The 27,904-nt window shown below is 40.6% G+C and overlaps 1 protein-coding gene across 9 annotated transcripts in view; it reads right to left on the minus strand.

Annotated features, from left to right (window-relative positions):
• Nucleotides 1–27,904, minus strand: part of Sik2 (salt inducible kinase 2) — a 102,466-nt gene that overhangs the window by 6,866 nt on the left and 67,696 nt on the right. For 7 of the 9 annotated variants that reach the window (XR_007835298.1, XR_007835297.1, XR_007835296.1 and 4 more), the window contains exons 5-14: nucleotides 21,183–21,307; nucleotides 20,671–20,794; nucleotides 19,258–19,478; nucleotides 17,271–17,423; nucleotides 11,194–11,358; nucleotides 3,247–3,475; nucleotides 2,354–2,638; nucleotides 2,065–2,228; nucleotides 1,257–1,367; nucleotides 535–626 (exon numbers count right to left, since the gene is read on the minus strand). Coding sequence is in view for 6 of the 9 variants with exons in the window: in XM_051197447.1 (XP_051053404.1) it covers nucleotides 535–626; nucleotides 1,257–1,367; nucleotides 2,065–2,228; nucleotides 2,354–2,638; nucleotides 3,247–3,475; nucleotides 11,194–11,358; nucleotides 17,271–17,423; nucleotides 19,258–19,478; nucleotides 20,671–20,794; nucleotides 21,183–21,307 (1,669 nt within the window). In the remaining 3 variants the exon portion in view is untranslated. The remainder of the gene's footprint in view (nucleotides 1–534; nucleotides 627–1,256; nucleotides 1,368–2,064; nucleotides 2,229–2,353; nucleotides 2,639–3,246; nucleotides 3,476–11,193; nucleotides 11,359–17,270; nucleotides 17,424–19,257; nucleotides 19,479–20,670; nucleotides 20,795–21,182; nucleotides 21,308–27,904) is intronic. The other 2 variants (XM_051197451.1, XM_051197452.1) reach the window with 1 other exon arrangement.

The raw sequence follows: 27,904 nt of genomic DNA on the forward strand, positions 1-27,904 counted from the left end.
ATGCACCCGCACACCTGACACCCAAATAAAATCTGTAAATTCACCTGTGTGGATTTAGCCCCTATTTGACTGACCCCTGTGAGCACTGACACATTGTCTCTCAAGTCTCTCCCTCTAGAGAGGCTTAATTACTCACGAAGATTGCTCTGAAAAAGGCAACATCTTGGCTTCTGTGAGTGTCTAGGTAGGTGATGATTAGGGCAATTTTACCTTGGCCAAGCAGCTTCTTGGGACAAGCAGGCATGAACCACCAAGGAGAAAGCCTCATCAGTGTAAACGACTGCTTCTGAAATCTTAGGGCTGACCATATCCCAGAGAAATACAAAGAAATGACAGAGTGCATAGGGGACTGCTGTTGTGACAGGCTTATATGCTAGGATTCAACAACCTCATTAACACCATGCCCAAACAGAAAATGGCCACGTACTAGTGCATGGCCCTAGGAGCAGCAACTAGAATGGAAAAAGACAACACACCAGCATTCTCCAGGCTGCCAAGAAAATAACTAACTCTACTGGCCAAAGACTTCCTTACCTATGTTCCTGCAGCTGCTGTTCCAGGCTCCGAGGTGGTTCTTTACAATATATTGGACAAGTATTCTGGGCCTTTGGCAGAAGATTAGGCTTCTGGAAGATCAGAAAAACAACAAGAGCCTGAGCATATATATGCTGTCAGTTGGATGCAGCTCAGGTGTACCCTTTGGATGCCTGTCTGGACAATATAGTCACATGTGGCCTCCAGAATCCAGAGAGAAGGCACCAACACTTGTTCACTATGACACTGGAAGAGCATAAGGTCAGCAGGCTTTGGCATTTAGTTCTGGCTGACATATTTTCCACTTCTAAATTCCTCCAGGACGGGGAGGTTCATGGAAGACAATGAGAAAATCAGACATTTCTTGACAGGAAGCCCCAGTGCCTGCTCAGTGACTCATTCTGAATGGGATCTATGCCGTATCGTTTCTTAGGATCTTCATGCACCAATACAAACAGTCTTTTATATATTAGAGATATTATCTTATTATTCATAATTATAAAATTAGAACAAGCCAGGTCTCTCTTCTCTCTTTCCCAGCACTTGGCATATCCTTTCCTACTGCTATCAGAGGGCATAAAGCTAAGTCTGAACTTGATTCTAGAAACTACTAATGTAGGGTTAAATCTACCTGCCTACAAGGAATAAAGCAGCTACCTTAAGTAATGCAAAATGGGTTTCTGTGGCAAAGTGAGCTAGACTAAGAGTGCTAAGGAACCCACCTGGAGTCGATGCTGTAGGTACTGGGTTTCCAAGCTCTGTTGTGGAGGAAGTTGAGGATGCATGCTGGCCGCGAGCGTGGAGACACTTTCTTGCTGCTGAGAGACTTCCTCCTAAGGAGCAAGGCAATGGAGATTTTAATTTCTATGTGAGAAAGTTTCAATTCATAGTTAAGCACCTTTGCAAATGAGTGAGTAGAAACAGGGCTTCATATGACCTAATACCCCAAAGCTTTTATCTAACTAATAGTAGGTTGAATGCTGCTTTCAGAGAATGTATACAGAGCTAATAACTCAACTATTACCTAGTCAGTACTAGAACAAAAGCACCTGCCTGGTATCACAAGAAAGTGCTTACCTATAATGTGTGCCCAGAATATGATGCACTGAACACTGGCTCAAGAAATAGCAACTTTTATTATATTTTTTAATGTGATTAATCTTCATATTTAATAGCGAGTTCACATCAAAGGTAGTGGCAAGAAGCTTCTCATTTGGATGATGCTCACCATCATCATGTGTGTATGAGTGTGTGCGTGCATGAGTGCATGTGTGCGTGTGGCCAAGGGAGACCGAGTCATCCATATATAATCTGCCTGCTTTGTGAACTACACTGAGCCTGAAGGCCTCTATCTGGTGCTAAGCATCTGGGAACAGTATGGCTGGGTTTAAGCTGTTAGTGACAGCATCAAGAAAACTCTGAGACCTGGGCTTTCCCATAAAGCTAGCTTAAGAGTAGGAGGAAGCTCTCTAACTGAAAACCACACATCTGTAGGACAAATGTGGTGTTTAGAAGAGCCTGTACACTCACCTGAGGGCAGCTGCTCGAGAGGTCTTGGAGCTGAGGAGCAGTTGATGTTAAGTTAGAGTCTGCCTCTGATCCTATTTGTTCATAGAGTAATTGTACTTTGTTCAACTCCAGAATTCCTTTGGTTCTAGCAAGATTCTGAAGATGTTGTCTAAATGCTACAATTCCTACAAAGTACAAAGAGTTTAAGAAGCAAAATAGGCCTTTTAGTTATATATACCCATCAGCAAGACAACAACCTTCTTTCATACCTCTGATTGAAGTTTTCAGAGCCAGAAAGAAAAGCACATACCTTGGGTAAGGGAAGTGTCTGACGCTCTTCGTCCTTCTCGGAAGCTCACAGGGGACCGATTGTGGACCTCACGTTTCTGTGAGCTCAGAGCCTGCATGGCTGGGTTGGTAGGTCTGAGGCTTATGAAAGGGGATGTCATGCGGGGTGAAGGCTGATTAGCTAACATGAGGTCCTTCAGGGAAGGGCTGTCTTCCAGAAAGTTCAGGTCCCTCTGGGCAGACCCCATATCATACTCAGAGTCTACACTGTCAAGGGAGGGGTTGTCACTCATAGAGAAAATTTTCCCTGTAGGAAAAAAAAAAAAGATATTACCCACACCAATAGCGTCTTCTTTAAACACACTGACAAAAAGCAAGACAAAATGGCAGACTCTATAGTCTTGACAGCCACAATCTTTCAGGATGGGCAAGAGGACTGGAGTACTCCTCATGAGTCTGGAAAACAGACAATTAACCTAAAAGAAAAGTTCTTTCAGGGCTGGGGACCCTAAGTGTAATTCAGGGGCAGAAGAGCTGCCTAACATGCTTGAGACCTGCTGCAGTCAGTCTCCAGCACCACAAACAATCCTCCAGCTTTCCAGATGCTTTTACTGGTTAGTTTAACCATCTTCAAGTTTGGTGAGGAAAACCCCATGGGAGCTATAGCCATAAGATCTTGTCCTCAAAGACAGCCACAATCCCTTATGAAGCACACTGTATCCAAGGAAACCTGGAGAGGAGGAAGTCAACTCGGAGACACTGATTTCTAATCTCTGTCAGCTGCTGAGGAGACCTAATTCACACAGTCCATGGCACCTGCTCCATAAGGGAAGGGGCTACGGTCACTGTTTCTTGATGCCTGAAGTATGAAACAATGCTGTAAGGGTTTAACTTGGTGCTCCTCTGATATCATACCTGCCCCGGGCATCACAACCAATTGGTTAGTCACTTCTGACAGAGTGTGCCGTCGCTGCCCACTCCGTGTGGCCTGGAAAGCTTCAAAGGCATGACTGGGGTCTTCCTCGGCCTCTCCTTCTGTCTCCAACCCTTCATCGATGGAGGTCTCCATCATATTGCTAGGCAGTGACTGGCATCCCTTCCTCACCAGGACAGGGGGCACGGGGTCAAGCAGACAGCCATTTACCTGTCAGTGTGAGAGGGAGCGCAGCTGAAACTCTGCTGAGGAGTACCCACAGCAGAGAAATAGGCCAAGACTTAATAAACTATTAAGGTGTATGCATTTACTCCCATCGGCAGTACTGGCATCAGAAATGAAGGTTAGTCAACTGCAGTGCTCAAAGACAAGCCCATGAGGGCCCAAACTGGCACCAGCACCCAGGCTACTCTGAGTCATCTCTGTTACAATAACCACCTTTTCCAGTGGTTTACAGATGCACAGGACGAGCTGGCTCGAGGCTTATCAGTTTTTATTTAAATAAGGGTAACCGGAGAGGAAGATGAGCTGCTTTTCACTTCTACAGCAAATGTCTCATAGCTGAGAGAGAACAGTAGAGAGAACAGTCAGTGCTGTTCTAATTCCCAACCACTTTTATGTTCATAACTTAAGTACTGACCTATTGATACTTTGTTTTTGAATTGGTTTTAATGTGCCTGAGGAATGGAAAGGAAGAATTTGTTGTGGGTAGATATCGCAAAAAGGACTGAAAAAAAAATTCAAATGGCAAACAGTCAAAACCTTCCATTATAGAAGACAAATGACTCACAGCTCAAAATTCCAGCAGTGGTTAATAAGCCGCAGTGCACAGAATCCTCACCCACCAGCAGTTCACACAACATCTATGGTGCCCGTCCCATTGGGAGAGCTCGGCACAGATTCTGAATGAGCACACTGCCTTCCCACACAGTTGCCAAGCAAACCACCTAATGGCTAGCAAAACAGCACACAAAGGAGAGTTGTGGTTTCAAGTTCTGGCTGGTAAAAGCCCCAAAGAGCAGGCAATTATTTACCTCATTACTTTAACTATTCCCCTGTGGTAATCAATCTGCTTTCTCCTATGAATAGCTGCTCAGGAGCAGCCAGCCAAGGAGTCAGTTCTCTGTGGTTCTTTCAATTGGAACACACTGGGTAGAGCTATTGTTTCCACTGGAGCAGAGGCAACTCATATGTGAGAAGTGACATGGGACTGCCCTATGCCAGGCACAGGAGACTTTCTTCTTACGGCAGTTGCAGAAGGCATTGCAAGGCTCTTTTTGGTGAGGGAGTAGGGTGACTCAGAGCTTTGTTTTCTTGGAGGAGATGATTCTACAAGCATCTAGAGTGAGAGACTTCATGCTGGTAAAGTAGCTGATACACAGAAGCTGTGTTCTCCCTAGACCACATCAATCCTCCCATGGCACAGAAAAGGGAAATCTGAAATCTGGTCAGCAACTGTCATTCTCTTCCTGACTCGGGCCAGATACCTGTCTCCTTTGTATTTAACTTTCTTCTGACAGGAAAGTATGGCCAGCAACTATCTTTCTAGACTCCTGAACTGCTCTGTGTCAGCTTGCTAAGGCTCTCAAGACCTTTTAAAGCAATTATCTACTGAGCACCTTTCATGTGCAGCTTTTGTCAAGTGCATTTCCCACCTCCTGTTGGTGTAAGCAATATCAGCAAGGTTCTTAATTCCCTCGGCACAGAAGTCACCTTTTCCTGAGTTAGTCAGACCAGCCAGCTCCGGGAATTTCTAATCTTACATTGTCGCTGTATAAACTTAGCATCTAAGCCAAAAGAGGAACTATGTCTGAATAAAGTCTCTTCCAGATATAAAACAATGGTTGGATTCACTGCTCTGACTTTTCATCTGGGGACAGTTAGAAAACAACACATAGAGGCTGGAGAATCTGTAAGAAAGCCCATGGGGTGGCTCAGGGTTAACATAGGTGAGCACCTTTGGCCACGAGTAGGTTTCCTGAAGCAGCTGACCATCATGCTTAGCTAGGATTTCTATTGCAGTGATAAAACAACATGACCAAAGGTAACTTGGGGGAGGAAATGACTTATTTGGCTTATACATCCTAGGGCATAGTCCACTGAGGTAAGCCAAGGCAGGAACCTGAAGGCAGGAACTGAAGCAGAAGCCACAGTGGAATGTTGCTTGCTGGTTGCTCCCACGGTGTACTCAGCCTTCTTTCTTCTAACATCCAGGATCACTTGCCCAGGGGTGGGACCACCTCCAGTGAGCTGGGCCCTTGTCCATCAATCATTAATAAGGAAATGTTCCACAGGTCAATCTAGTACATGCATTTCTCAACTGAGGTTCCCTCTTACCAAATGACTTGACCTTGGGTCAAGTTGACAAAAAACTAACCAGGACAGTACCCATGCTAATTTACCCAGGGCCTTGACAGCAAGAGAACCCAGATAAGTGTTCCCCTTTAGTGTATTTCATTGTCATCCTTCGTGAAAGAACGATGGAGAACTTACACATCTAAACCCCTTAACCATCTATTAAGACAGTCTGTCTATAAGGATGTATGATTAAAATGTTGGGCTAATCTACATAAATGACATAAGCTGCTAGAAATAAGAATGTATGCTCTAGAAATACTCTAGACAGATTAAATGATAGGATTCCAAGACGTGAGCAAAATGTATAACTTCTAACACTTTGATTTTCAGAGACCTCATACATCTACAGCAGTCAAAGCCTTCAGAATCCCAGCCTTGACTCAGAAAGCCCTGGAGCCTGCCTCTCTAAATTCATATGTTGGCCTTAATTCCCAAGGTACTTGGAGATTGGGTCTGTGAGAGAGTGAAGCCCTTTATGAGAAGAGACACATTAAAGGTTAGAGAGACAAATCAGCAGCTAAGATGCACACTGCTTCTTGCAGATGACCCAAGTTTGTTCCAGGCACTCACGCCAAGAGGCCCACAACTGACTGTAACTCTAGCTCACTGGAATTTGACACCTCTGGTCACTGTAGGTACCAACATGCATGTGTACATACCCACAGAGACACATACCCATAATTAAAAGTAAAATACATCTTAATAAAATAAGAAAGGACACATGAAGCTGGTACGGTGGTATACACTTAGAATCCCAGTACTCAGGAGGCTAAGGCAGTTGTGTTAAGTGACTGAGGCCAGCTTGGGCTTCACAGTGAGATTTTGTCTCAAGAAGCAGTGAAAAAGACAGGCACCAGAGAGCTTGTTTTCAGCTGCCCCTGGGTACATAGGAAAGGCTGTGGGATATCTCAAGACAGAGTGAGAAGGGGGCTGTTTTAAGGACAGGAGGGCAGGAGGGGAGGAGGGAGACTTTATCAGAAACAGAACCAGCTGGAACTAATTCTATCTTGCCCTCTTGCCTCCAGAACTGTGAGAAACAAATTTCTGTTGTTTAAGCTTTCCAGCCTTTGGTATTTTAAGGGCAGGTAAGCATGTTCACACAGTACACCAAGCATAGTACAACCAGTGAGTCAGGAGAGAAATGGACCTTATTTAACTGCGTCCCATGTGCTTGGCAAATGTAGCACATGCTAAGCAGGTGCTGTAGGCTCAAATCCAAGTCTGATCACTTACAAGTTAGCTGCTCAGGCTCTAACCAAACACTTTCTGTTTTTGTTTTGCTTCTGTTTTTTTTTTTTTTTTTTTTTTTTTTTTTTTTTGTAAAATAGTTGTAAAGTGTTGGGAGAATCAACTAATACAATTCAGAAAAATATAGTTCTTTAAAAACTCAATTTTTTTTTTTAAACAAAGGGGAGTGCTTTTCAATAAAAAAAAGCATAAGAATAAAACTACACTTAAGTTACTACGCAGACATATGGTTTGTTTCAAACTGGTAATTTTTCTCCTCTATTAACCTGATTATTACCATGTACTTTACTGTTTAAGATTAATAGAGAAAATTAGTGAATGGGTATTGGAACACACTATTACAAAAGATGCGATTATTTGGAGGCCTTTAAACTATTTCATGTAGGTGTGAAAATACTAAGATTGTACAATTAAAATTCCTTGAGATGTACTCTGTTGCTTTGTTTTGCTCATAATAAAATGGAAGTAAAAAGATTAAAAAAAAAAACTACACTAAAAAAAAAAAGCTTCCCCCCCCCCCTTGAGGCAAATTAACAGGTGAAGAAGGAAAGGAATCACACCAATGCTAGAAAATTCTTTTCAAAGCTAGTGCTTTGCTATGGAGCCCGGGCACCTCTGCACTTCTGTTCTCTTGCCTTGTTCTACTCAGTGCTGGTTACATGTGCACTCACACTCGGCTTAGAAATGGGTTCTTAAATAATAGGACTTAACAGTTAAAGGCTTGGACATACAATTATCTACCATAGCCCACTTAAGGGTGCAAGAAAAAGGAAATAACTGTGTTCAACAATAGGCTTTTTTGTTGTAGAATATTATGTTAATTAGGCAAAGATGTGTTACATTTGTTTACACTGCATTTGTTTAATTATGTAAAGATGTGTTATATTTGTTTCACCTTGCCTGCCTAAGGCAGGTGATTGGTTTAATAAAAAGCTGATTGGCCAATAATGAGGCAGGAGAGGGATAGGTGGGCTGGTGGGCAGAGAGAACAAATAGAAGAAATCTAAGCCTGAAAAAGAGGGAGGAAAAAAAAAAAAAAAAGGGAGAAAGAGAGGAACACCTGGAGCCAGAAGCCAGCAGCTGCCAGCTAGACATGAGAAGCAGGAAATAAGACATATAGAAAGATAACAAGCCCAAGGTAACATGTAGATGAAGAGAAACAGGTTAAATTATAAGAGCTAGCAACAAGAGCCTAAGCTAAGGCTGAGCTTTCATGACTTATAAGAAGTCTGTGTCATGATTTGGGAGTTGGTTGGTTTAAAGAAAGAGATGTATAAAGCAATGGATTACATAACTGTTAAAGCTTATGCCTGGCAAAGACTACTTCAAGACATGGGAAACATTCTCATGATATATTGTTAGATAGAGGATACAAAATTACACATAACAGAGAGTAATTTTAAGAGTATCCCATCCACTGAGCCTTATATCTTATCCACCAATTTGTAGTATGACGTCAAATAGGCTATCTTTGAGTAGTGACATTATAACTAAATTAATTTTATCTTTATTCTCTTCATACTGTCATGCATGATTCTGACCAGTTTTTTTGTTTTTATTTCAAATTATAATTTTAAATTCAGAATTGAAAGTGAAATTTCTCCCCCAAAGCCACTAGAGGTTAACATTACCTTGAGTCTGGTGTTTGTTTTTCCAATCTTCTCTCATGTGCACTACTTGCATAATGCAGCATATTAAGGTCCAATTAGACATGGAATGCCTCCATCACACTTGCATTTTCAAGGGTTATCTCAAAGGCTCCTTGTCAACCAGCTAGTGAAGGTGTGAACTTGGAAATCTTTTTATTATAGTCTCTAATAGTGTTACAAATGGGCTGGAATGTGTGCACATGAGGGATTTATTCTACAGAGTTTGTACAACTGTCTTCCCTCTATGAACCCTATGTCCTTAGGGTTTCAGTTACTTCTCAGAAAGGTCCCTCCCTTCCTACCCCAGAAATTGCAAGTCAAAGTCAAGACAGACCCCTTAAGAGAGTTTCCTAACAATTAAAGGAAGGAGAGGTGATGTTTTTTAAATGTGCAGTACTAGTCCTTAACTTCAAGCAAAAATGGAATTATCAATACATACAGCTATGATATATTGTTCATAAACAGTGGGTTATAGCAAATGTATACGAAGCTGTACGAACAAAGGCACTGGAAGGTCCTTTTGTGTGTGCACTTATTCATGGGCCTCAGAGAAAGGTAGTCAGAAGGACATGAAATGATTTACAGTATGTCCTGTGGATGTTTATGGTTTGTCTGAATTTCAGGGTGGCATTGCTGGTGTGGGGGGCCAGTTCCAGTTTGACACTCTTATTCCTGCAAATGAGAATATACCATCTAGCAACTGTCTATATCTTTTGCAAAACCATTCATTTCCTGCCTGTTTCCTAGTAACTGTAACAATCACAAGCTTTAAAAATAGCTTGCCCTATATATTATAGCAGACAGTGCCCAATCTGTGTTTTGGGCCTGGTGCCCTTACAGACAAGACTTCAACACACTGCATTTTAATTTCTTCAAGAGAATTAGATCTTAAAAACGAATTATGCTGCCCTAATTTATGTCTAAATGCTGAGCATAAATGTATCACTAATGTGTAATGCTAGCAAACACAGGCATAGAAAACAGTCCACAGGAAACAGACTCATCTTTAGGGCTGGCCAGTAACTATTCTTGTTCAGCAACTTGGCTTAGCACCTGCTCTGACAGGCTGGCTTGCAGCTGCCACTGTCCCTGTGCTCCAGCTAGACTCATGCAACTTATGAATCTACCTGATATCCAGAAATCTCGGCAGAACAGCATGGCCCATCCCATTTGTCTAGACTCAAAACCTTGCTGTAGGCTTGGACTTCTATCCTCTCAATCCCACTGCTACCATCCCTCTTCTCCCATTTGATGCTCATTCCCATATCTCAGGTCCCGTGTCATGTCTCTCCCAGACCCATACTTACCCTCCTATTTTTCTTGTCCCCTAGCCTGTGCCTGCCAGAGAACTAATCAGGCAAAATTTCAAAGAACAGGATGCATGTAGTGTTTCCTTGCTCAGAACCCTTCAGTTGTATCTAACATATCAGTTATCTCACCAGATAGTTCACCACATTCCACACCTAGAACACTGCCTAAGAACCTAAATTGCTTGCTTGTCATTCAAAACTAACACATGCATCTTTACTGCTACAGTTTTGCTTTACATGCCCTTTACCCCAAATTGAATAAGTGCTCTGATTTAGATGGACCTGGTTACCTACAGCTCGCTTTTGAACAGCTCTTCCCTTCACTGAAGATACCCCACCCTAGTTTCCAGACATATGGATTCTACTCTACTTTGCAGCTCCAGCTCTGATAGTTACCCCCAAATCAAATCCCCCTGCCTCTTTCTAGGTTCACTTTGAATTACACCTCATGTGTGACATGTAATCAATTTATTCAGCAGTGTATGTTGTTTTAGTTCCATCTAATATTCTTTTTGTTAGGCCACAGTCTAGCAGGCTGTTAGGCAAGTTCATGTCTGATTCATGTTTTTATTACCCAAAGAGGCTAAAACATGGGAAAACTATTTGTTGACTATGTAAAAATCTACCCTAAACCACACAGATTCTCTTACTTAATTCTCATAACAGTCTCTCTCCTAAAATGGGTATCCTTTTATACAGAAGAAAGTAAAAATCACCTTGCCCAAATCCACACAGCTTAGTAAAGAGCAGTTTAATATACTCCAAAACCTATATTCTTTTATGACACTGTTTCCTATAAATATGATCATGTGTATAGCACTTGGTACTGAGTATATACCACTTATATTAGAAGTCAGAAAAAAATCCATTGCATGAAAGAAGTGGTCATCTTCCACTTCCCAACAGCCAACTTTATATAATACATCAAATACAAACTAAACCTTTTAAGCATGCCCAAGCTGGACAGAAAGGATGTTTATACAGTTAAAGAGATTCTATCACTTTGTATTTACAGTTTGCTGAATAGAAAAGAGGCAACAATAACAATGGTGGCCTTTTGTTTTTAAAATCATAATTTGTTAAGTCAACCAACCTGCCTACCCATCCATCCACTCATGTACCCAAACATGTATGAGGAATCTTAAAACTTGGGAGAGAAAAGGAATTAGTCAGGGAAGGAAAAAGCAGAGGGTTTATGTGACCTGAGAGTTGTTATTTAACAGATGAAAGCTGATCTTTGAACACCTTAATAAGGTTCTTCACCAAAGCCAAAGCAACATCCAGCAAAAGCACACTACAACACTGTATACCAAACTGAAGCCTCGAGCCACTCTGCACTGTGTCTCAAGCACACCAGCCATACCTTAGGAGTATCAACACACTCTTCCTCCATAAAGGCAGCTTCTGCTTGACAGCTGGATGTTGGGAATGAAAAGGCTTCCACATTGGATGCCTGTGGGAGGAGGGTAGATCGCATCAGTCTCACGTTCGGTGAATGCAAGGTCACTGGGAGTCCCACAGTTTGTGCCTGAAAATATGGCAAGAACAGACAGTGTGGGAACATTATTGCTTGTTCTATACACATGCATACTAAACAGGTCTTCCTGAGGCAATAAAAAGGTAAAGTGTTATTCACTGTACTCCAGAAAAGACTTGATTGCATGTGTACATATGTGTGCATTCACATGCATGGTAAGTACTACATTTAAGTCTCAATAATCAGACACGCAGAAATAAACAGTACAGAATTTGGGTCTTGTCTCATTGTGAGAGACATACCTTTCACACAGGCAACAACATAGCCTTTGTAAGAAATCAACGAAGGATCTTTGTATCGATTCAATAAAATTCTACTTTTCCTTTAAATATGCTGAGAGATACAAAAGAAAGAAGAAAAAAAAAAAGAAAGAATGAAAAAAAAAAAAAAAGAAAGAAAGAACGGGGAAAAAAAAAAAAAAAAAAAAAAAAAAAAAAAAGAACAAAAGGAAATGGCCCAGCCTATAGGAACTCAACAATGAGCCAAGGTCTGATATACACAAGCCCCAAGCCCCATAGCTAGCTATAAAGAAGGTACATGAAGTGATCGCCCTTTCCTACTTCTCCCCATAAGAAGAGGAAGAAGAGAGAAGCAGTTACTCAGGGTGACAGGATGGTCCCCTTCCTTTGAGGAGATGCAGTCTAAACACAGCCTGCTGGAGCAATAGGAGAAACGTTTATTGCTACAGAGTGCTGTTCCTGAAACTAGCCTGCTACACAGAGCTTTGGGTCTATTTCTGCCTTTTTGTCTCATTGCTTGGGGACTACTGCTTCTACCTCTTAAATGCTGGGGTTACAAGCGTGTGCCATGACCACCCTTGGCTTCCTGTGGGTAGTTCAGTTCATTCTTCTGTCTCCTTTGTTAAATGCTTTAAGTAACAAGGATTATACTCGTCTTACAAAAATCATTTAAAAGAGTCTTTGACAACTGGCAGTGATATTATTTCTGAAGCTCCTGGATAATCCTTCTATCCATAGCCCTTAAGAACTGGCAGAATCATTTCTCAGTTATATCTTGAACATAACAGATACTGAAACATCTAAGGGGACAATTATCATACCAGATTCTAACAGAAAGAGAAGCAGCCTCTATTTTCCCTGCTACAGTTACAAGGGGTACAGGATGGTGACTTCTAAATACAAACAAAAGGGATAAAACTGTATGAAATTCCATTTCTTTTTCAAGGTGTGAGCTTGATTGGTAGTTCTATCACTTATTAATTATATATATGATGACTTTAATCAGGCAATCTAACATTCTCTGAATCTTTTCTATTCCTGTCAAAATGGGTATAATACCACTTCATAGTGAAGTTAGACTGAAAGTTAACATGTGAATCCTTCAGCTTAGCAATCTTAATTCCTCTTTCCCTTCCAGTCTTAAAATGACCCCAAGGACAAAACAACTGGACAGGAAGATAAATGCAGTTTTGGTTTCAGTCAGTGCCTCATTGCTTCCAGTTGAAATTTTAAGCTGATTTCTTTTGTTTGTTTTTGTTTCTGAGACAGGGTCTCTCCATGTAGCCCTGGAACTTGCTATGTAAACCAGGCCAGCCTGGAATGCATGGAGATCCAGTAGCTTCTGCCACCCGAGTGTTGACATTAAATACCTATTACACCATGTTCAGCTAAATTGATGATTTTTAAGGAAGGGGTGTGTTCTTACTGTACATTTAAAAAAATGAGTGTACTTAAATATACTTTATATAGAACATATTCTGATAGTAGTATCATTAGTTATACTGCATGAAAAATAGGATAAAACAGTAACCATTAGTAGTGAGAGGATGGGAAACAGCATCTGAGCATGGTAAAGGAACAGCTTTTCTTTCAGCATCCTTCTTTGGGCTTTAATCTCTCTGGCTACCATGCAACACTTTCACTTTCTAGTAAAGTACATTTACTACATTCCTACCTCATCATCAGTTTCTTAATCAATTTCTAGTTCCCCAATTTCATAACCTGTTCCTTCCACTTAAGAGTAGGGAAAGCCTTACCTGAAGATAGTGCACTGGAAATGAGATAGCCATATCCGATATCACAAGGGCTATTCTAGCTTGGTCATGTTTCCCTAAATTCTGTCTTTTTATGGCAGACAGAACTGTGTCAGACTAAGCATACCACATTTTCCTTGTCAGTTCTTTCTGTTTTTGAAGACAAGGTCTTATTCTGGAGTTCCAGCTGGCACTGACCCCTGAATCTTGCCTTAGGCGCCACAGTACACACCATCAATCACACTTGGCCTCCTCAACCACTTTACATTTGATTTAAGACTACAGAAAATTACCCAAGATTTTGATATAACGAGGAGGTATAACATTTTGATGTAACATTTCCTAGGAAATATAATCATGTTTTATAGGTCTGTGTGAGGTGACTGTGTGAGGTGTCTTTCAGAAGCTGAGATGTGGTATGGTTGAGGGTTTGACAAGGAAGTACAAAACCCTGGATTCAATCCCCAGTACTAGGCAAAAAATACCCTTCTGGAATAAAGGAGGATATCAACCCACAAAGGTATTCTCAAATTATAAAGTGATGACAGAATGGTACTATGTCATCCCTGCTGGCCACTGAGTTATAGGTGCATACTACATGGCAGGCTGGTAATCTCACAAGAGGAGCAAGAGACACCACAAGGAAAAGCCTATGAGGGCAGAGCAGGAGGTGACCATCTACTAGCCCAGAAGAGAGATTGTGCTAGAAACCACCCGAGGGCACCCAGATCTCACACTATGAGCCTCCAGAATCATGAGAACATTAAGTGCTGATCTGGCATTTTTTTACTATGGCAGCCTAAACAAATTAAGATAAAGCTCTGTCTTACGATTGTGGAACAACCTTTAATCAGCTATTGAAGAGCAGAGGAGACTTTCATTCTTGTCTGCTTGAAACTTTAAGTAGAAAAGTTGTTTAAAAACTAGTATGTAGGGTTTATGAGAAAAGGGTAAGAGTTTTCTTTTTTCTCCTAAATAGTTTTCTGAAGCTGGTCAGTTGCAAAGTTTCTGGCATGATATACATTGAATGAAAAGTACTTGCCACCTACCTACAGTGAGAAGCTCACTATTGTCTACAAAATAGTAACCGGCACTCCATCACTAGACTAACGACTGCTTATGACCAAGGGCTGGCTCCTGGGTACTTCAGTGGCGACTACACTGCCTAGCAGATGAGAACTGTACTCTGCTGAACACAACTGTTCCCACAGCTTGACTAATTTTATCTTGGCAGCAAACATATTAAGCAGGCACTATTTCCCTTTTATATTTACAGACACAGGATCTCACAAATGCTAACCGGAACAAAATCAGTCATCTATATGGAACTCAAGGCCTGCATGATTCTATAGTTTGGGTGACCTCTGTATTAGATCAAGCTGTTTCCTGGCTTTGTTTTGTTTATTGTTATGCCTGGGAACAAGTGATCTACTCTCTTTTTAAAGGAAAATTCAAAGAATTAAAACAAGGAAGCTTGCCAGGTGGTGGCTCACACCTTTAATCCCAGCACTCGGGAGGCAGAGGCAGGTTGATCTGTGAGTTTGAGGGCAGCCTGGTCTACAGAGTAAGTTCCAGGACAGCCAAAGACACACAGAGAAACCCTGTCTCTAAAAACCCTAAGGTAAATAAATAAATAAAATAGACAAAATAAGGAAGCTCTATTAAAACTTTGAGCATATTTACATATAAATAAACAGAAATCAGTTTCTTTTTTTTCTTTTCGTTTCTTTTTTTTTTTTTTTTTTAAACAAGGCACACTAAAACAAAGGGCAGGGAGCATTTCTTCAGCTGTGGGTCTCCTTAGGGTGCAGAAGGCACTTTCAACAAGTTAGTAGGAAACCTGTCTTTTAGAATTAGACACTTGTGAAGACATAGTTTGCAGTTTGATGCTGTCTTGGGCCAATGCACACAATGAAAAGAACTCATGGTGTGCTTGGCAGTAAAAACCAAAGTTAACAACAAAAGAAGCCATGTACATTATTCACCTGTACCCCAAGCCAAATTAAACACAATTTGAGATATCTGAGGGATCTGCTTACCATGCAGACAGGAAAGGACCCTGTACAATAACACGGGTTGGTGCTGGGGAACACTGTTGATGTAGCCCTTCACCTCTCTCACTTGTAGAATACTTAAGAAGAGGAAAGGTTGTCACTGCATAAGTGTCTGGCCATATTTGCGTGTAGGAAGGGCTTCACTATTATCAGCACAGCTTAGGAGTTCTTTTTTCCCTTCCCCTCTTGCTCAAAAGCAGTGCTATTCAATTCTAAAAGTTCTAACATGCTCGGAAACACTCTAATCCAAATATCTGGAGCTATACCAATACAATATTCTCTCACAATTGTACCGACACATTATTTTATTTATAAGATATTTAAGAAAAATACATAATTCACCTGTTAGAAATCAAGACTTTTCATTCCCTTATTTTTTTCATGTTCTGTAGAAGCCAATGAAAAATCTTCTTTTGTTCCTGTACATTTATAACTCTCTTGAACATGGAGTGCTGCTTACAGACGTGGCAGGCATCTTAATGGGAAGAAGCCACTCCTTTCCCAGCTGCTACACTCAAGCCCTCGACCTCTCTCAGACCACACCACTCTCCTAGCGCTGAGCCCATGTGCTCACTGTGTCCTCAGGCCTTTGAGAATAATGCTGCCTCTGACTCTGTTGTGGAACAGATACTCAGAATGTGCTATGTGCTAGGTACTGTTTACAGGCTTCATAGATATCAACTCATCTGGTCACAGCATTTAGTGTCATTCCCATTTTAGGACAGGCAAAGTGAGGCACAGAATCTGGGAATCACTCTGGAGCCCCTGCTTCTAACCACTAGTGGAGCTGCATTTCCCATCAGTGCTAAGCTCACACTGGTCTAACTGTCTTAGCCCTTCCTTTCTCACAGCACCACATTAAGTCTTCAGCATTCTGCATCTCAATTAGTGTAAGAATCTCAATTAACGTATTCTTCAAAAATTTCTGCTCTTCCCAGACTAAGCAGGGTGGCACATGCCTTTAATGAAAAGTGGATGTCTGTGAGTTGGAGACCAGCCTGGTCTATATAACAAGTTCCAGGCCAGCTAGTGAGATCCTGCCCGCTGGCCCAAGCTCTTCCCTAACCAAGCCATCTTTTCCAATGCTCCCGTACCAACTGGCCTATGGTCTTCATAAGATTGTTATTGCTTCCTCAATTATAAGTCATTCTTGGCAGTTAGAGCTCTTCACAATATTGCTTCCGCTTACCACTCCCCATTTTTATTTAGTTCAAATGGATTGAATTAATAGGAACAAGGCCTACAAGGCCACGTGAGCACTTTTATTCATTTTGTGTGCATCACCTTCCTAGTCATGTCTTCAGTATTTAATGTTGCTATCACAGTCTCACACCTCCATGAAGAGCTGTTTTAAATGTCATCTCTTCCTGTTCAGATGAGCCTCTCTCCCTTGCTTTCAGCTCTTCAACATTATTCATCTTCCTGTCCTGGAATAAGATATGATTCTGGCCATATCTTATTTTGCTTCTAGAATATAGCTCTGAGAACCATGATGGTGTTTCATGCATTCAAACTCCTAGAGTGCCTAACAACAGCAGCCTGCACATGGTCAATGTGCAATATAATTCTGATAAATGAACTGAAAGTATAGGCTAGTTACATTAATTCTCAAGATCAGCAAATCATTAAATGATTAAAAGACAAAATATCTCTTAAGGAAATAAACTGAAAATAAAGTTAATTCCTAAAAGCAGGGAGATGCTAAAAGTTTTGAGACTCTAGTGAGTGACAGTGGCTGAATCCTAGAAAAACACCGCAGAAGATGAGATCCTAACCTTTTGTACCAAATGATGAAAAGTGTGTCCAACATAAAAAGACACATGCACAGATGAGACTAGTGGCTCCATGGCCGTTACCTTGGCAACTGTTTGTTCCGCAATGGTGCTAGGCCGGCGCTGGCGGCCATCAAGTCTCTGCTCCACAGGAAAACTGCTCCTATGTGATTTCAGACGTTCCACCAACAAGAAATAAATGGCAGCAAAGTGATTATAGCTCTTGTTTTGCAAAGACTGAAAGAGAAAACAGGTGCTGAAGGCACAGAACGATAAAACCAACTAAAAGATCTATATTTCTTTAAAAGGGAGGGTAAAGTATGTGTCCTGAAAGTAAAAGCATAAAACCTCCCCTTTCTGTCCCTTGGCTTCTAAGAAGTGAGTAACAGTTTCTGCCGCGTGTTCTCGCTGCCGTGATGTTCAAGGGTACATGTGGAAATATTCTGTTTGTGCCTTAACAAATAAAGCTGTACAGGAACAAGTGAGCCCTCTGAGATCCACTCACATGAATTCCCATAATAATTTTGGCTTGAGATTTTAGATCTGAATTTTTACTCAATTTTAGATAGTAAGGAACTTAAAAAAAAAAAAAAAAAAAAAAAAAAAAAAAACCACAGTGCCTCACAACAAAACCCTTTCTAGAATTCAGGCAGGAAGGCAAACAGTTCAGGTCTCTAGTATTAATCAATCAAAGGTGACATTTCAAACAGTCTGGTCCTATTTCCTTATTAGGGATCTACTGATTTTCCTGCATTAGGAGAAAATGCCATCACTGCTTTATGTAGACATTGCCAGTGCTGGGATCTCACAGCACTAAATGTAAGGCTGGTTGGCACCCTGTGCTCCAAAGTTCTAACTCTGAAGCTTGGGGCAAAGTTCAACTCTGAAAACTCTGATGTGAATGAACAAAGCCTTTGCTTTCTGGTGATTATTTTAGGCTGGACAATGACATTTGGATGCTAGATGGAGAGACACTGTGTCTGTGTTCTTAGGTAATACTTTCCTCTTGTTTTTGCAGCCCCACCCTTTGGAAACCTTGAAAATAAATTTGCTTCCCAATTTTTTTCACATTGCTAGTCTGCCAGCTTTCCTGGGATGCCAACGCAGCAGAGAAACAATTTCTCTTTTGGCTTCTAATCCCATCTGACAATCCATATGGGTGCTGTATGGGGTAACAGGAGACCCTCAGGGAAAACAAAAAAACCCACAGACCAGAGGCACCCACAGAAGCTGGCATCCAGGATCTACTCTATGGATAAGCATAGGAAAACATCACTGAGTGTACACAAAGTGAGACAGCAAGTTTGGTTTTGCTCATGGCCACAATAGGAGATAAGAAGCAGTCTCCATAAAAGTACTGTTCTACTTTGGTGGGGCTGTTGTGCAGGTACTGTGTATGTTCTATAATCATGCTAACTATTAGATAGAAAAGAAAAAAAAATCCAAGAGGAAATTTCCAGGTTCAAAGCTTTCTTCATTCTATAACCATTAATATTTCCAAACCATAACCTCACTTGCTTTTGCCTGTTTAGTTTCTCTGGGTCTAACCCTGACTTGCTTGCTTTAATCTGCTGCTTTTCTTTTGGTTCTTGGCTCAGTCCTTAGTCTTGTTTCATATATGTACATTTATAGTCCTCACACATTAGTTTTATACGATTGTGAAACTTCGTCTCACTTTAACCTTGTATTCGTTGGAGATAGGGTCTTATTATATAACTCTGACTGTCCTTGAGCCCACAGATTCTACTTGCCTCACAGTGTTGGGATTAAAGTGTGTACCACCATGCCCAGCCTCCCCTATCTTATATTTGTAAGCCTCAGTCTTGACTCTTTTTGAATCCTCTGAAAATTCTTTTCCTGGACTTTTTGCCAGAGAGGGAAAGGGTTTAGAGATTGAATAACAGCAATTATAAACAGAGCCTGATGTTATCATCAGGGAACCCTGAGCAGTACACCCAGGCATGGGGGAGCATGTGCTAGAAGACCAGAATGACAGGCGTGAGCATTTGTCTCCAAGGGACAAATGCAGAAGAACCCTAAAATATCTCCAGACACATCTTCATCACTTTACCTCAATAGTCTTCTGCTGATCAATTCCAAGGCTGTGCATTAATCGCAGAACCTGTTCATTAAATTCTCCGATAGATGGCTCATTTTCTTGTTCTTGTGGATAGAGAATAGGTCTCTGTACAGGAACTTCTATGAGCATCCACTTATGCTCCTTGATTTGAGCTATGCTTAGCCGTTTGGAAGGATCTAGGACCAACATCCTTCTAATAAGGTGTTCACAATCTGTGAACAAAACATAAAAAGTCACATAGATCAACTTCAGGCATACTTACATGGCCCATGTGGCTTTGCACAACAACATTTATCTCTGTGTTATCCACCGAAGGACAAATGAGCAAATGAATGCATGCGGGGTAGACTAGTCAAGTTCAAAAGCTGAACAAACACTTAGGAAACACAGGTGAGTGTAAGTCTACCTGTGTGCTGAAAAAGCCTTTCTGGTGCATTTTATCTAGTTACACTTAGATTTTTCTCTAAGGAAAAACAATTCTAAGCTTCATTCTCAGAACAAGAACTGATCCTTGGTCATACTGGGGCATGTTCAGTAAAGCCAGCTGGGAGAGCATCGTGCTTGTTCCAGTGAATGGCTGCTTTTCTCATCAGTTCTGCCAAGGACCGCGTATGTAGCTCTGCTATTGATGACACTCCATATACTGCAGCTGCAGCTTGGAGTGACAGCTAGCTCTTCACCATCCTCCTCCAACTCAGCCTCCTGCCAGTCACATCTGTCAGGCACTGTACTAAGTGTTTTGTGCAGAGTAATTTCATCATCCTTACGACATCTTGAGGGTAGGAACTATTGTTAACTCCATTTTACAGCTGAGCCAAAACTGCAGGGCCAGTGAATAGTGAACTCAGGATTCCAACCAGGTAGTCTGTCTCCAGAGCCTATGTGACCTTGCCTTCCCAAGCACATTAATTACGTCTACTGTTTGCAGGAATAAGAGATAAGGGTGAAAACTGAAGACACAACTAAGGATTAAATCAAACTCTTGTCTATAAGATGGCCTAAAACAAGACAGGCAGGGACTATGGCATTTCAATTGATTTACCAGAGTTCCATCAATTGATTTTGTAATTTAAAAACTTTTAATTTTGCAAATCTATTTCATACATAGAGTAAAATGGTTGTAAGCCTGTATCTATGGAGTCTAAAATAAACTGGGACATTTATAGACCCAAGCTGAATGGGAAGATTTGCTGCTCTTAATCTGGGTAGCTTCTGTTCTCAGTTACAAGGAGGAAGGGTGGAACATGTCTCATCTACATGGAGGGTGTTGCAGAGCTCCATGGCTTTTAAAATGACTCAGTCATTTTTATCTGGTACCCAAACTCTCAGCAGGAAAACGTTGGCTAGGACTTTATACAGCACAAATTCTATAATGAACAGCCAATATGAGGAACAGCTCATTACCTTCTGACATGAAATATGGAATCCGGAATCTTCCTTCCAAAACCCTCTGCCTCAAAATAGGGAGAGTTGGTCCATCAAAAGGCAGAGCTCCACAGACAAGAACATAAAGAACAACTCCCATGCTCTAGGGAAGAAAACAACACAGTCACTTTCAGAGAAGACTTCAACACTCTGATGTTCCAAAATCCACTATGGCTCCTAAAATTACACGGATTGATGAGTTCCTGTCCAAAATTCCTGTGGCGAGAGTTAGGCATAAATACCAAATGATCTGAATTTGATAATTTTGCTCATCATATTATTTCAAATCACTGCTGATATTAGGATGGTAACACTTGTCCCTAGAAATTCTTTCCTAGGGATCTATCTCCAGATGCTCTGACTAATTACAATCCATTGGATGGAGAGAAGATGAAATTTTATCCATGTGTTGAGTATCAGGAACTTTTAAGATAGGCCAGAGTACCAATGATCATGATAGATACATTTAACATATCAAAGCAAAGCAGTACCCATATGTCCAGCTGTGGTCCTTCATATTGCTGCCCTTCAAAGACTTCTGGGGCTGCATAAGGGGGGCTGCCACACCACGTTGCCAGCAGTTCACCAGTTTTAAAGAAATTTCCAAAACCGAAATCTATTGGGATGGAAATAAATGTTACTTTCATTTCTGCTCCTGAACTACACTGCATTTCTCAGTAATAAATTTCATAATGTAGGACCGCTATGATCTAATATATAAAGATGAGGGTGACATCTATCTTTAGCATTTCTCTAGTAATTATCACAATGATAAACTAATAATAAGTAATGAACATTGCTGAATAAATGCATATGTGAATTGAGTTCTCCACTAAAACAGAACATGTGACAGATAGGAAACAACTTCAAACCATGGTTGTTGTTGCTGTTTTGACACAGGATCTCACAGTGTGGCCTAGGCTGGCTTTGAACTCATCATTGTCCTGCCTTGCCCTCCCAAGTATTGGGTTTACCTATAGATATAAGCCACTAAGCCCAATTGTTAAACCATGCCTTTCTTTTTTTGCTTTTTGGCTGAAAGTTCTATTTGTGTGGACAACCACTGTGAATTTGACTACTGTAGAATGGAAGTTACTTGATTACTAATGGACTTTTTATTCCGTATAGTCTATAAGAGGTAAATGAGTAAAACCCAACTAGGTAGCAACATATAACAGCTTTTGAGAAACTGAGAAATTTTAAGTAATAACTCTTTAACATTGATCTATACATCCTACTATAGACAGATATGCATCTGAATATCTTGTTAACAAATGATAGCATATGGCCTGGCCACAAGCCACCTATCACCACTATAACTTACATGCTCATTTTTGGAATGCAGTGGCATTATACTTCAAAACAATTGTAAGCCTTTCCCCTTATAATCTTAGTCACAGTGAAGCTACAGTTTTGACACCTAGAATGCACTCTGCAAACACTCTACTCAGTACTTACAATATGCACATACATACAAGTTTTCAGTGTCCTTTGTCATAGATGTGTGTTTGCCCTTTTGATAAGACTCAAGAAATAACTCCCAAATGTTGTATAGTTAAGCCCGTACTCTCTTGTGCATTGAGTCTTGAAAGTGAGAGGCTCTGGCTCTCTACTGGTATGTGCGAAGCATTTCATGTACAGGAAGCCTAAGCAAAGGCTCAAAAAAAGTGGATCCAGTTTCCACTGCCAGACAGTGCTTTAGGACCAGGATCAGCGCCTGTGAACCTTAGTTTCCCCTTCTGCATAGCTGCAATAAAAAAACATGCCCAGATGGCAGCTGTCATGAGGGATCAATATGCTAACTCCAGCTTGGTTTGTGCCTTGAGACAATACACATTTGGGGAAAATAGTCTTTTAGCCTGCAGACAATAAGAACAGGTAGGCATCAGGCACAGTAATGATTGTAACCATGTCATAGCTGCTTCATGGAAGAGAATAATAACTACAAAGTTAGGGAGAACTAGAACCGACTTACAGTTTGTTTCTTTCTAAGCCTAGTGCCATAGGAAAGGTATTTTACTTCTCTGAAGATTAGGTTTCCAAATCTAAGCCAGTGAGAATAACCGACCTGCTCAGATAAGATACAGTGAGGATTAATGATTGAAGACATGAAATGCTGAGAACACAGATGTGAAATGTCAGCGCTGCTTCTGTGAGACCACTGTTACCACTATTGCTTACCAGAGAAACTGCACAGGAGGATGAGGACAGGGTCCCAATCACATCTATCTTTACAATGTAACACCACCCCAGAGATCTTTGTCTTCTTTATTTGACCTCAAAGACTAGCCACTCCTGCCACGTGATAACTCATGCATAGAGATGTTTATAATCTTTTAGAAAAACTATATTCTAGAACGAGTTAAGAATTAGATACTCAAATCTACTTTAAAGAGGAAAAGGCTAATTTCCTACAGAGAGACAATCAAACTCTGGGAATAGATGATTGGAGAGCCTGAGATAGGCACAGTGGTGACTGCATTTTAAATCACAATGGCAAGATGAGTTTTTCAGTATATATAAACTGAAGATACCCTTCAAGTAGCATGAAAAAAATTCAATGTCTTAAAGAGACAGACAAAGTGCTTCACTCGGAACTTCCAAACACCCTGGAGAAAAGAACTTTAAGGACAGAGGACACAAGCCTGTTGGGAAGACAGCTTGACATGTGGCCTTAAGGTCAGTCATTGGTACATTTCTTAGCCAGACAGCAAGAACTGAGGAAGAATCACTGTATCTAGGGTAGTTCTGTTCAATCTAATTTGTACAGATCTGGCCAGAGAAAGCATTCTGTTCAATCACAAGAAGGTGGTACTAAGTGGACACTTATGTTTTCTAGGTATCCGGTTCTGTAGAACAAGCAGAACCACACTGAACGGCAGCCAGGCTCACTATGCTATCACAGAATCATACCCGTCCACATCCAAGAGCCTTTGCCAGACCACTTCCAAAATTATATTTGTGATAACCTGCTAAGTGTGTTAAGATTTACTTATGTAGAAAAAGTACATCATGGCCCTGAAACATAGTGTGTACTCAGTAAATGGCAGTGAGGGTATCATACATGCAAGGAAAGCTACGTGTGCAGCCCATGTCTTTGTCTTTTAAAGGGGTTTTATCACAGTATGTGGTAATCTAAGCTTTTTGGGTAATCTTTAGTAAAGCAATGTGGAAAACTTATTTCAAGAGAAAGTTAAGCACTTGCAAGAGATGATGCAGCTGGTTACTGCACTGCAGACATGGACCAGAAACCAGGGTTAACTGCACCTTTATATCCTTCCCCGATGCAGTGATTTTAGCTATTTGTGACCAAGTTAATACTTGCAAGGTTAAAGAATTGACAATAAAAAGGCATTTTAACAAGGCATTTATATTTCTCCATAGGAATCTGGATATATATATATTCATTCACAGCCTATAGCTTTTTTGTAAATGAAATACAGTGAATGAGGTAAGGGGTCAGCATGTAGATGAAATAGAAACATTCAGGATTTCTGATTACTACACAACTGCCTTCAGCATCTCTGGGGGGACTGGTTAAAGGACCCACAGTGGGTACTAAATCTGGATGTTGAGGCCTCTTACATAAAATGGGGCAGTATTTGCACACAAATAGTTGCTGTATGTAATTGCTTACAGTATAATGGCAAAACCACCACCACCACCACCAACAACAACAACAAAAAATAACAAAACAAACTCTGCACAGGCTTAGTAGAGATACAACCTTCCTGGGTCTATCCACATAGTAACCATGAGCAATATTTTCCATCTGTGCTTGATTAAATCCCATGATGTGGAGCCCTACTGTGTTCCCATTTCATCATACTAACCACTTCACTTACCTCTTCACTACATACACGAATGCTGTACGCATGTGTTGTTAGTGTGGAGACAGCACACAGCAAAGTCTCACAATAACTCAGAATAGTTACAGACTCACTCCATCATCACCAGCTTTGAGCAATGAACAGGGAAACAACCAAGGGCACTCCTTTCTCTAACCCAGACTTAGATTTCAGGCCATGTCAGATCAGAGAATTAAACAGGAATATGTTTCCTTTCTGTCATGGTCTCGATTCTATTTTAAAATTTTATTTAAAAATACTTATCTGTGTGTGGAGGCATGTGCATGCCATGGCACACATATGAATGTCAGATGGCAACTTGTTGGGATTAGTTCTCCTTGAACCATGTGGATTCTAGGGGTTCAACTCAGGCTATCAGGCTCCTCAGGAAGCCCCATTACCCAAGGTGAGAAATCTTGCTGGCTCTAAATCTCACTTTTAAAATGCCAGATATGAAATAATATATATTTATAAACTAAATGTGATATTGTGGTATGTTTGCATTGTTCAATAGCCAATTAAATCACCTCATTAATTACAATTCCTCTGTGATGTGATGTTTGCTTATTACACTGCTGTATCATTCACTGTTGTAGATATTTGACTCTCTGAACTACAACAGAATACTGATGTCATTTATTCAGATATTCCAATTGTTCCAGCTTTGGTAATGCCTATGTCTTTCTAACCTGCTTCTTTTATTTATTTATTTTTTTTAGACAGGGTTTCTCTGTATTGGTTTGGAGGCTATCCTGGAACTAGCTCTGTAGACCAGGCTGACCTCAAACTCACAGAGATCCGCCTGCCTTTGCCTCCCGAGTGCTGGGACTAAAGGCATGCACCACCAATGCCCAGCACTTTAAACCTTTTTTTAAAAATTTGGTTCTACATACTTCTGTTTCTTCAGACAACTGAAGATTACCCAAGTTCATCTTGTATCTTCTTTGCCCTACCCTTAACACCACTATTTCTCCAAGATGCTATGGTTCTTTTTGTTGAATAATAGTATTTAGAAACCTAGATTAGGCCCCAGATTTGTACACTGATGTGTTTAAATATCCTCAGCTACAAGTGAGTAAAACTGCATTCAAATACAGGTTAGGTGTGCTTGTTTAAACATTTCTAGTAAAGCTCTAATTACTCTACTAGGCAGAGTTTAATATAACTCAAAATCAGAGATAAGCTGCTCAAAATCCAGATCAATCCCTACCATTAAAGAGAAGAAGGATTTTAAATTCATTTCTGTGCCAGATGAAGCTGACCTATCAGGTCTTTAATCACAGCACCTTACCAAGTGAAGGAGAACAGTTAGGATGTTTAGAGTTGTATCTTAATGAACATGTGCATTCATTTTAGGAAGCTATATTCATTCTAGGAGTGCATGATGGAGCCAGATGGTGGTAGTAGCACTTGGGAGGCAGAGACAGGCATATCTCTGTGAGTGTGAGGCCAGTCTGGTCTACAGAGTGAATTCCAGGACAGCCATGGCTACAGAAAACCCTGTTTCTAAAAACCAAAAAGAGTGCATGATGGGCCATGCAGACAACTCTGTCCTCATTATGTCAAGATGATGCATGTTTTCCTCCCTACGATACTAAGGCATGTACTCTCACAATAGCTTCAAGATTTCCCAATATAGACACACTAACTCACTTGGTTTATATATGGTTTCAATATTTATAAAAGATAGGATTTGGACTGAATATTCAAGCAAAGATCAGTTACTGACACTCATGGGAATCAAGTTGGTCTCAAAAGCTGAGTCATATAACTACTTCTAATGCAACCAGTTACAAGCCACAGGTATCACACTTTGGAAGCATTAGTCTTTGCTGCCTTGTGTTTTGAAAGAAAACTGACCTTTATCTTCCTGATAACAAAACCACTATTATTGTCATCATAAATAACATGAATTACCAGTGCCCAAGCATCATCAGCAAAGAGCCACTGTTTTAGGCACAAAGAGTCATATAAAGAGTAAATAAGCTGTTGATTACTGCATAGTGGGAACACCAAGCACAGGACAGATTTCTGCTGTTTGTTACAGCAATATGCAGCTGGGAACTGCTACAATGCAGACTCTGATACCGCAGACTCTGAGCTTGATCCTCCTGGCCAGCTCTGAAGTGACACCATGAGTTTGTGCATCAAGGAATAGACAACAGCACAAGCTGTGTCTAAGAAACTAAGGATGATTAAACTGTTGGTCAGTATTTACTGCTGCAAAATAATAATTACTAAACACATTCAGGGTTTTTTGTAATTAAGGAGAAACTGTTCAATAATTTGATCCATTTTTTTAAAGAAGGGAAAAGCAAATAAATAAGAAAACATATCCTTACTTTATGCTAAGAAAATGTAATTTCTATGAACTACAACTCAGGCCGTTCTTAATCTCTGTGTGTTCTAATATCTATTTTATAATCTTACAATAATTCTTGGGTTGGTAGGATGGCTCTTTAGGAAAAGATGCCTGATGCCATATTATGACCTAAGTTCAATTTCTCTGAGCCCTGTGGTGGAAGTTGAGAAATGACTCTTGCAAATTGTCCTTTGACCTCCACACTGGCACACTTACACTTCCCTTCCCAAATACAACACACATACACACACAAACACACACACAAACACACACACACACACACACCCCCAATCAATGTGATTTTAAAAATTAATTATCTTGCTGAGAAACAGGTGGCTTGATGGTTAAATTCAGCTTTTCTTAAATAAATGAGCAATAGAATTAGGCTGTCTAGCTTGACAAAAGGGTACATATGTCTTATTATCATAGCAGGAGTGAAGGAGATAATCAAAAGGAAATGAATACTGACAAATGAAAGGTAGGAGAGTGACAGGAACCAGGCTAACCCATTACACAAACTGAAAGCCCATTAGCCAACACTGACTATGCATGTTTTGTTGTCTAACATCAAGAAAAAGCCAGTTGCCTCCTTCACCTCCAAATACCTGTCATTCTGTCTCATAGGAGGCCACAGGGAATAATCACAAAGCTGGGATGAAATCTTATCCTCATACTAGTAGGAACCATCTAGAATCATCTAGCTGTGCTGAATCAGGGAGTCCAAGAGCCAAGAAACAAAGAAATGATGATCCTTTGCCTTAGTGGAGAAAGGATGGGAGGGACAGAAATAGAGGCCTAAACCACTCCTCTACAGTTCAGGCTTGATGAACTTAGCCTACAAAGCAGGACTGATGGATGTATGTCATCATGCTTGCATATGCAAGGCCATTTCCCATTTTATACAATACCAGTAGCAGGAGGAAATGAATGGAAGAAGGTCAACAAATATTTTTTTTCAATAAATCCCCCTTTCACCTCCATCCTTTCTAATTTCTAGGACACA

The sequence above is a fragment of the Phodopus roborovskii genome, unplaced genomic scaffold, assembly GCF_943737965.1.
Source record: "Phodopus roborovskii unplaced genomic scaffold, PHOROB, whole genome shotgun sequence".
In the NCBI taxonomy this organism is placed as follows: domain Eukaryota; kingdom Metazoa; phylum Chordata; class Mammalia; order Rodentia; family Cricetidae; genus Phodopus; species Phodopus roborovskii.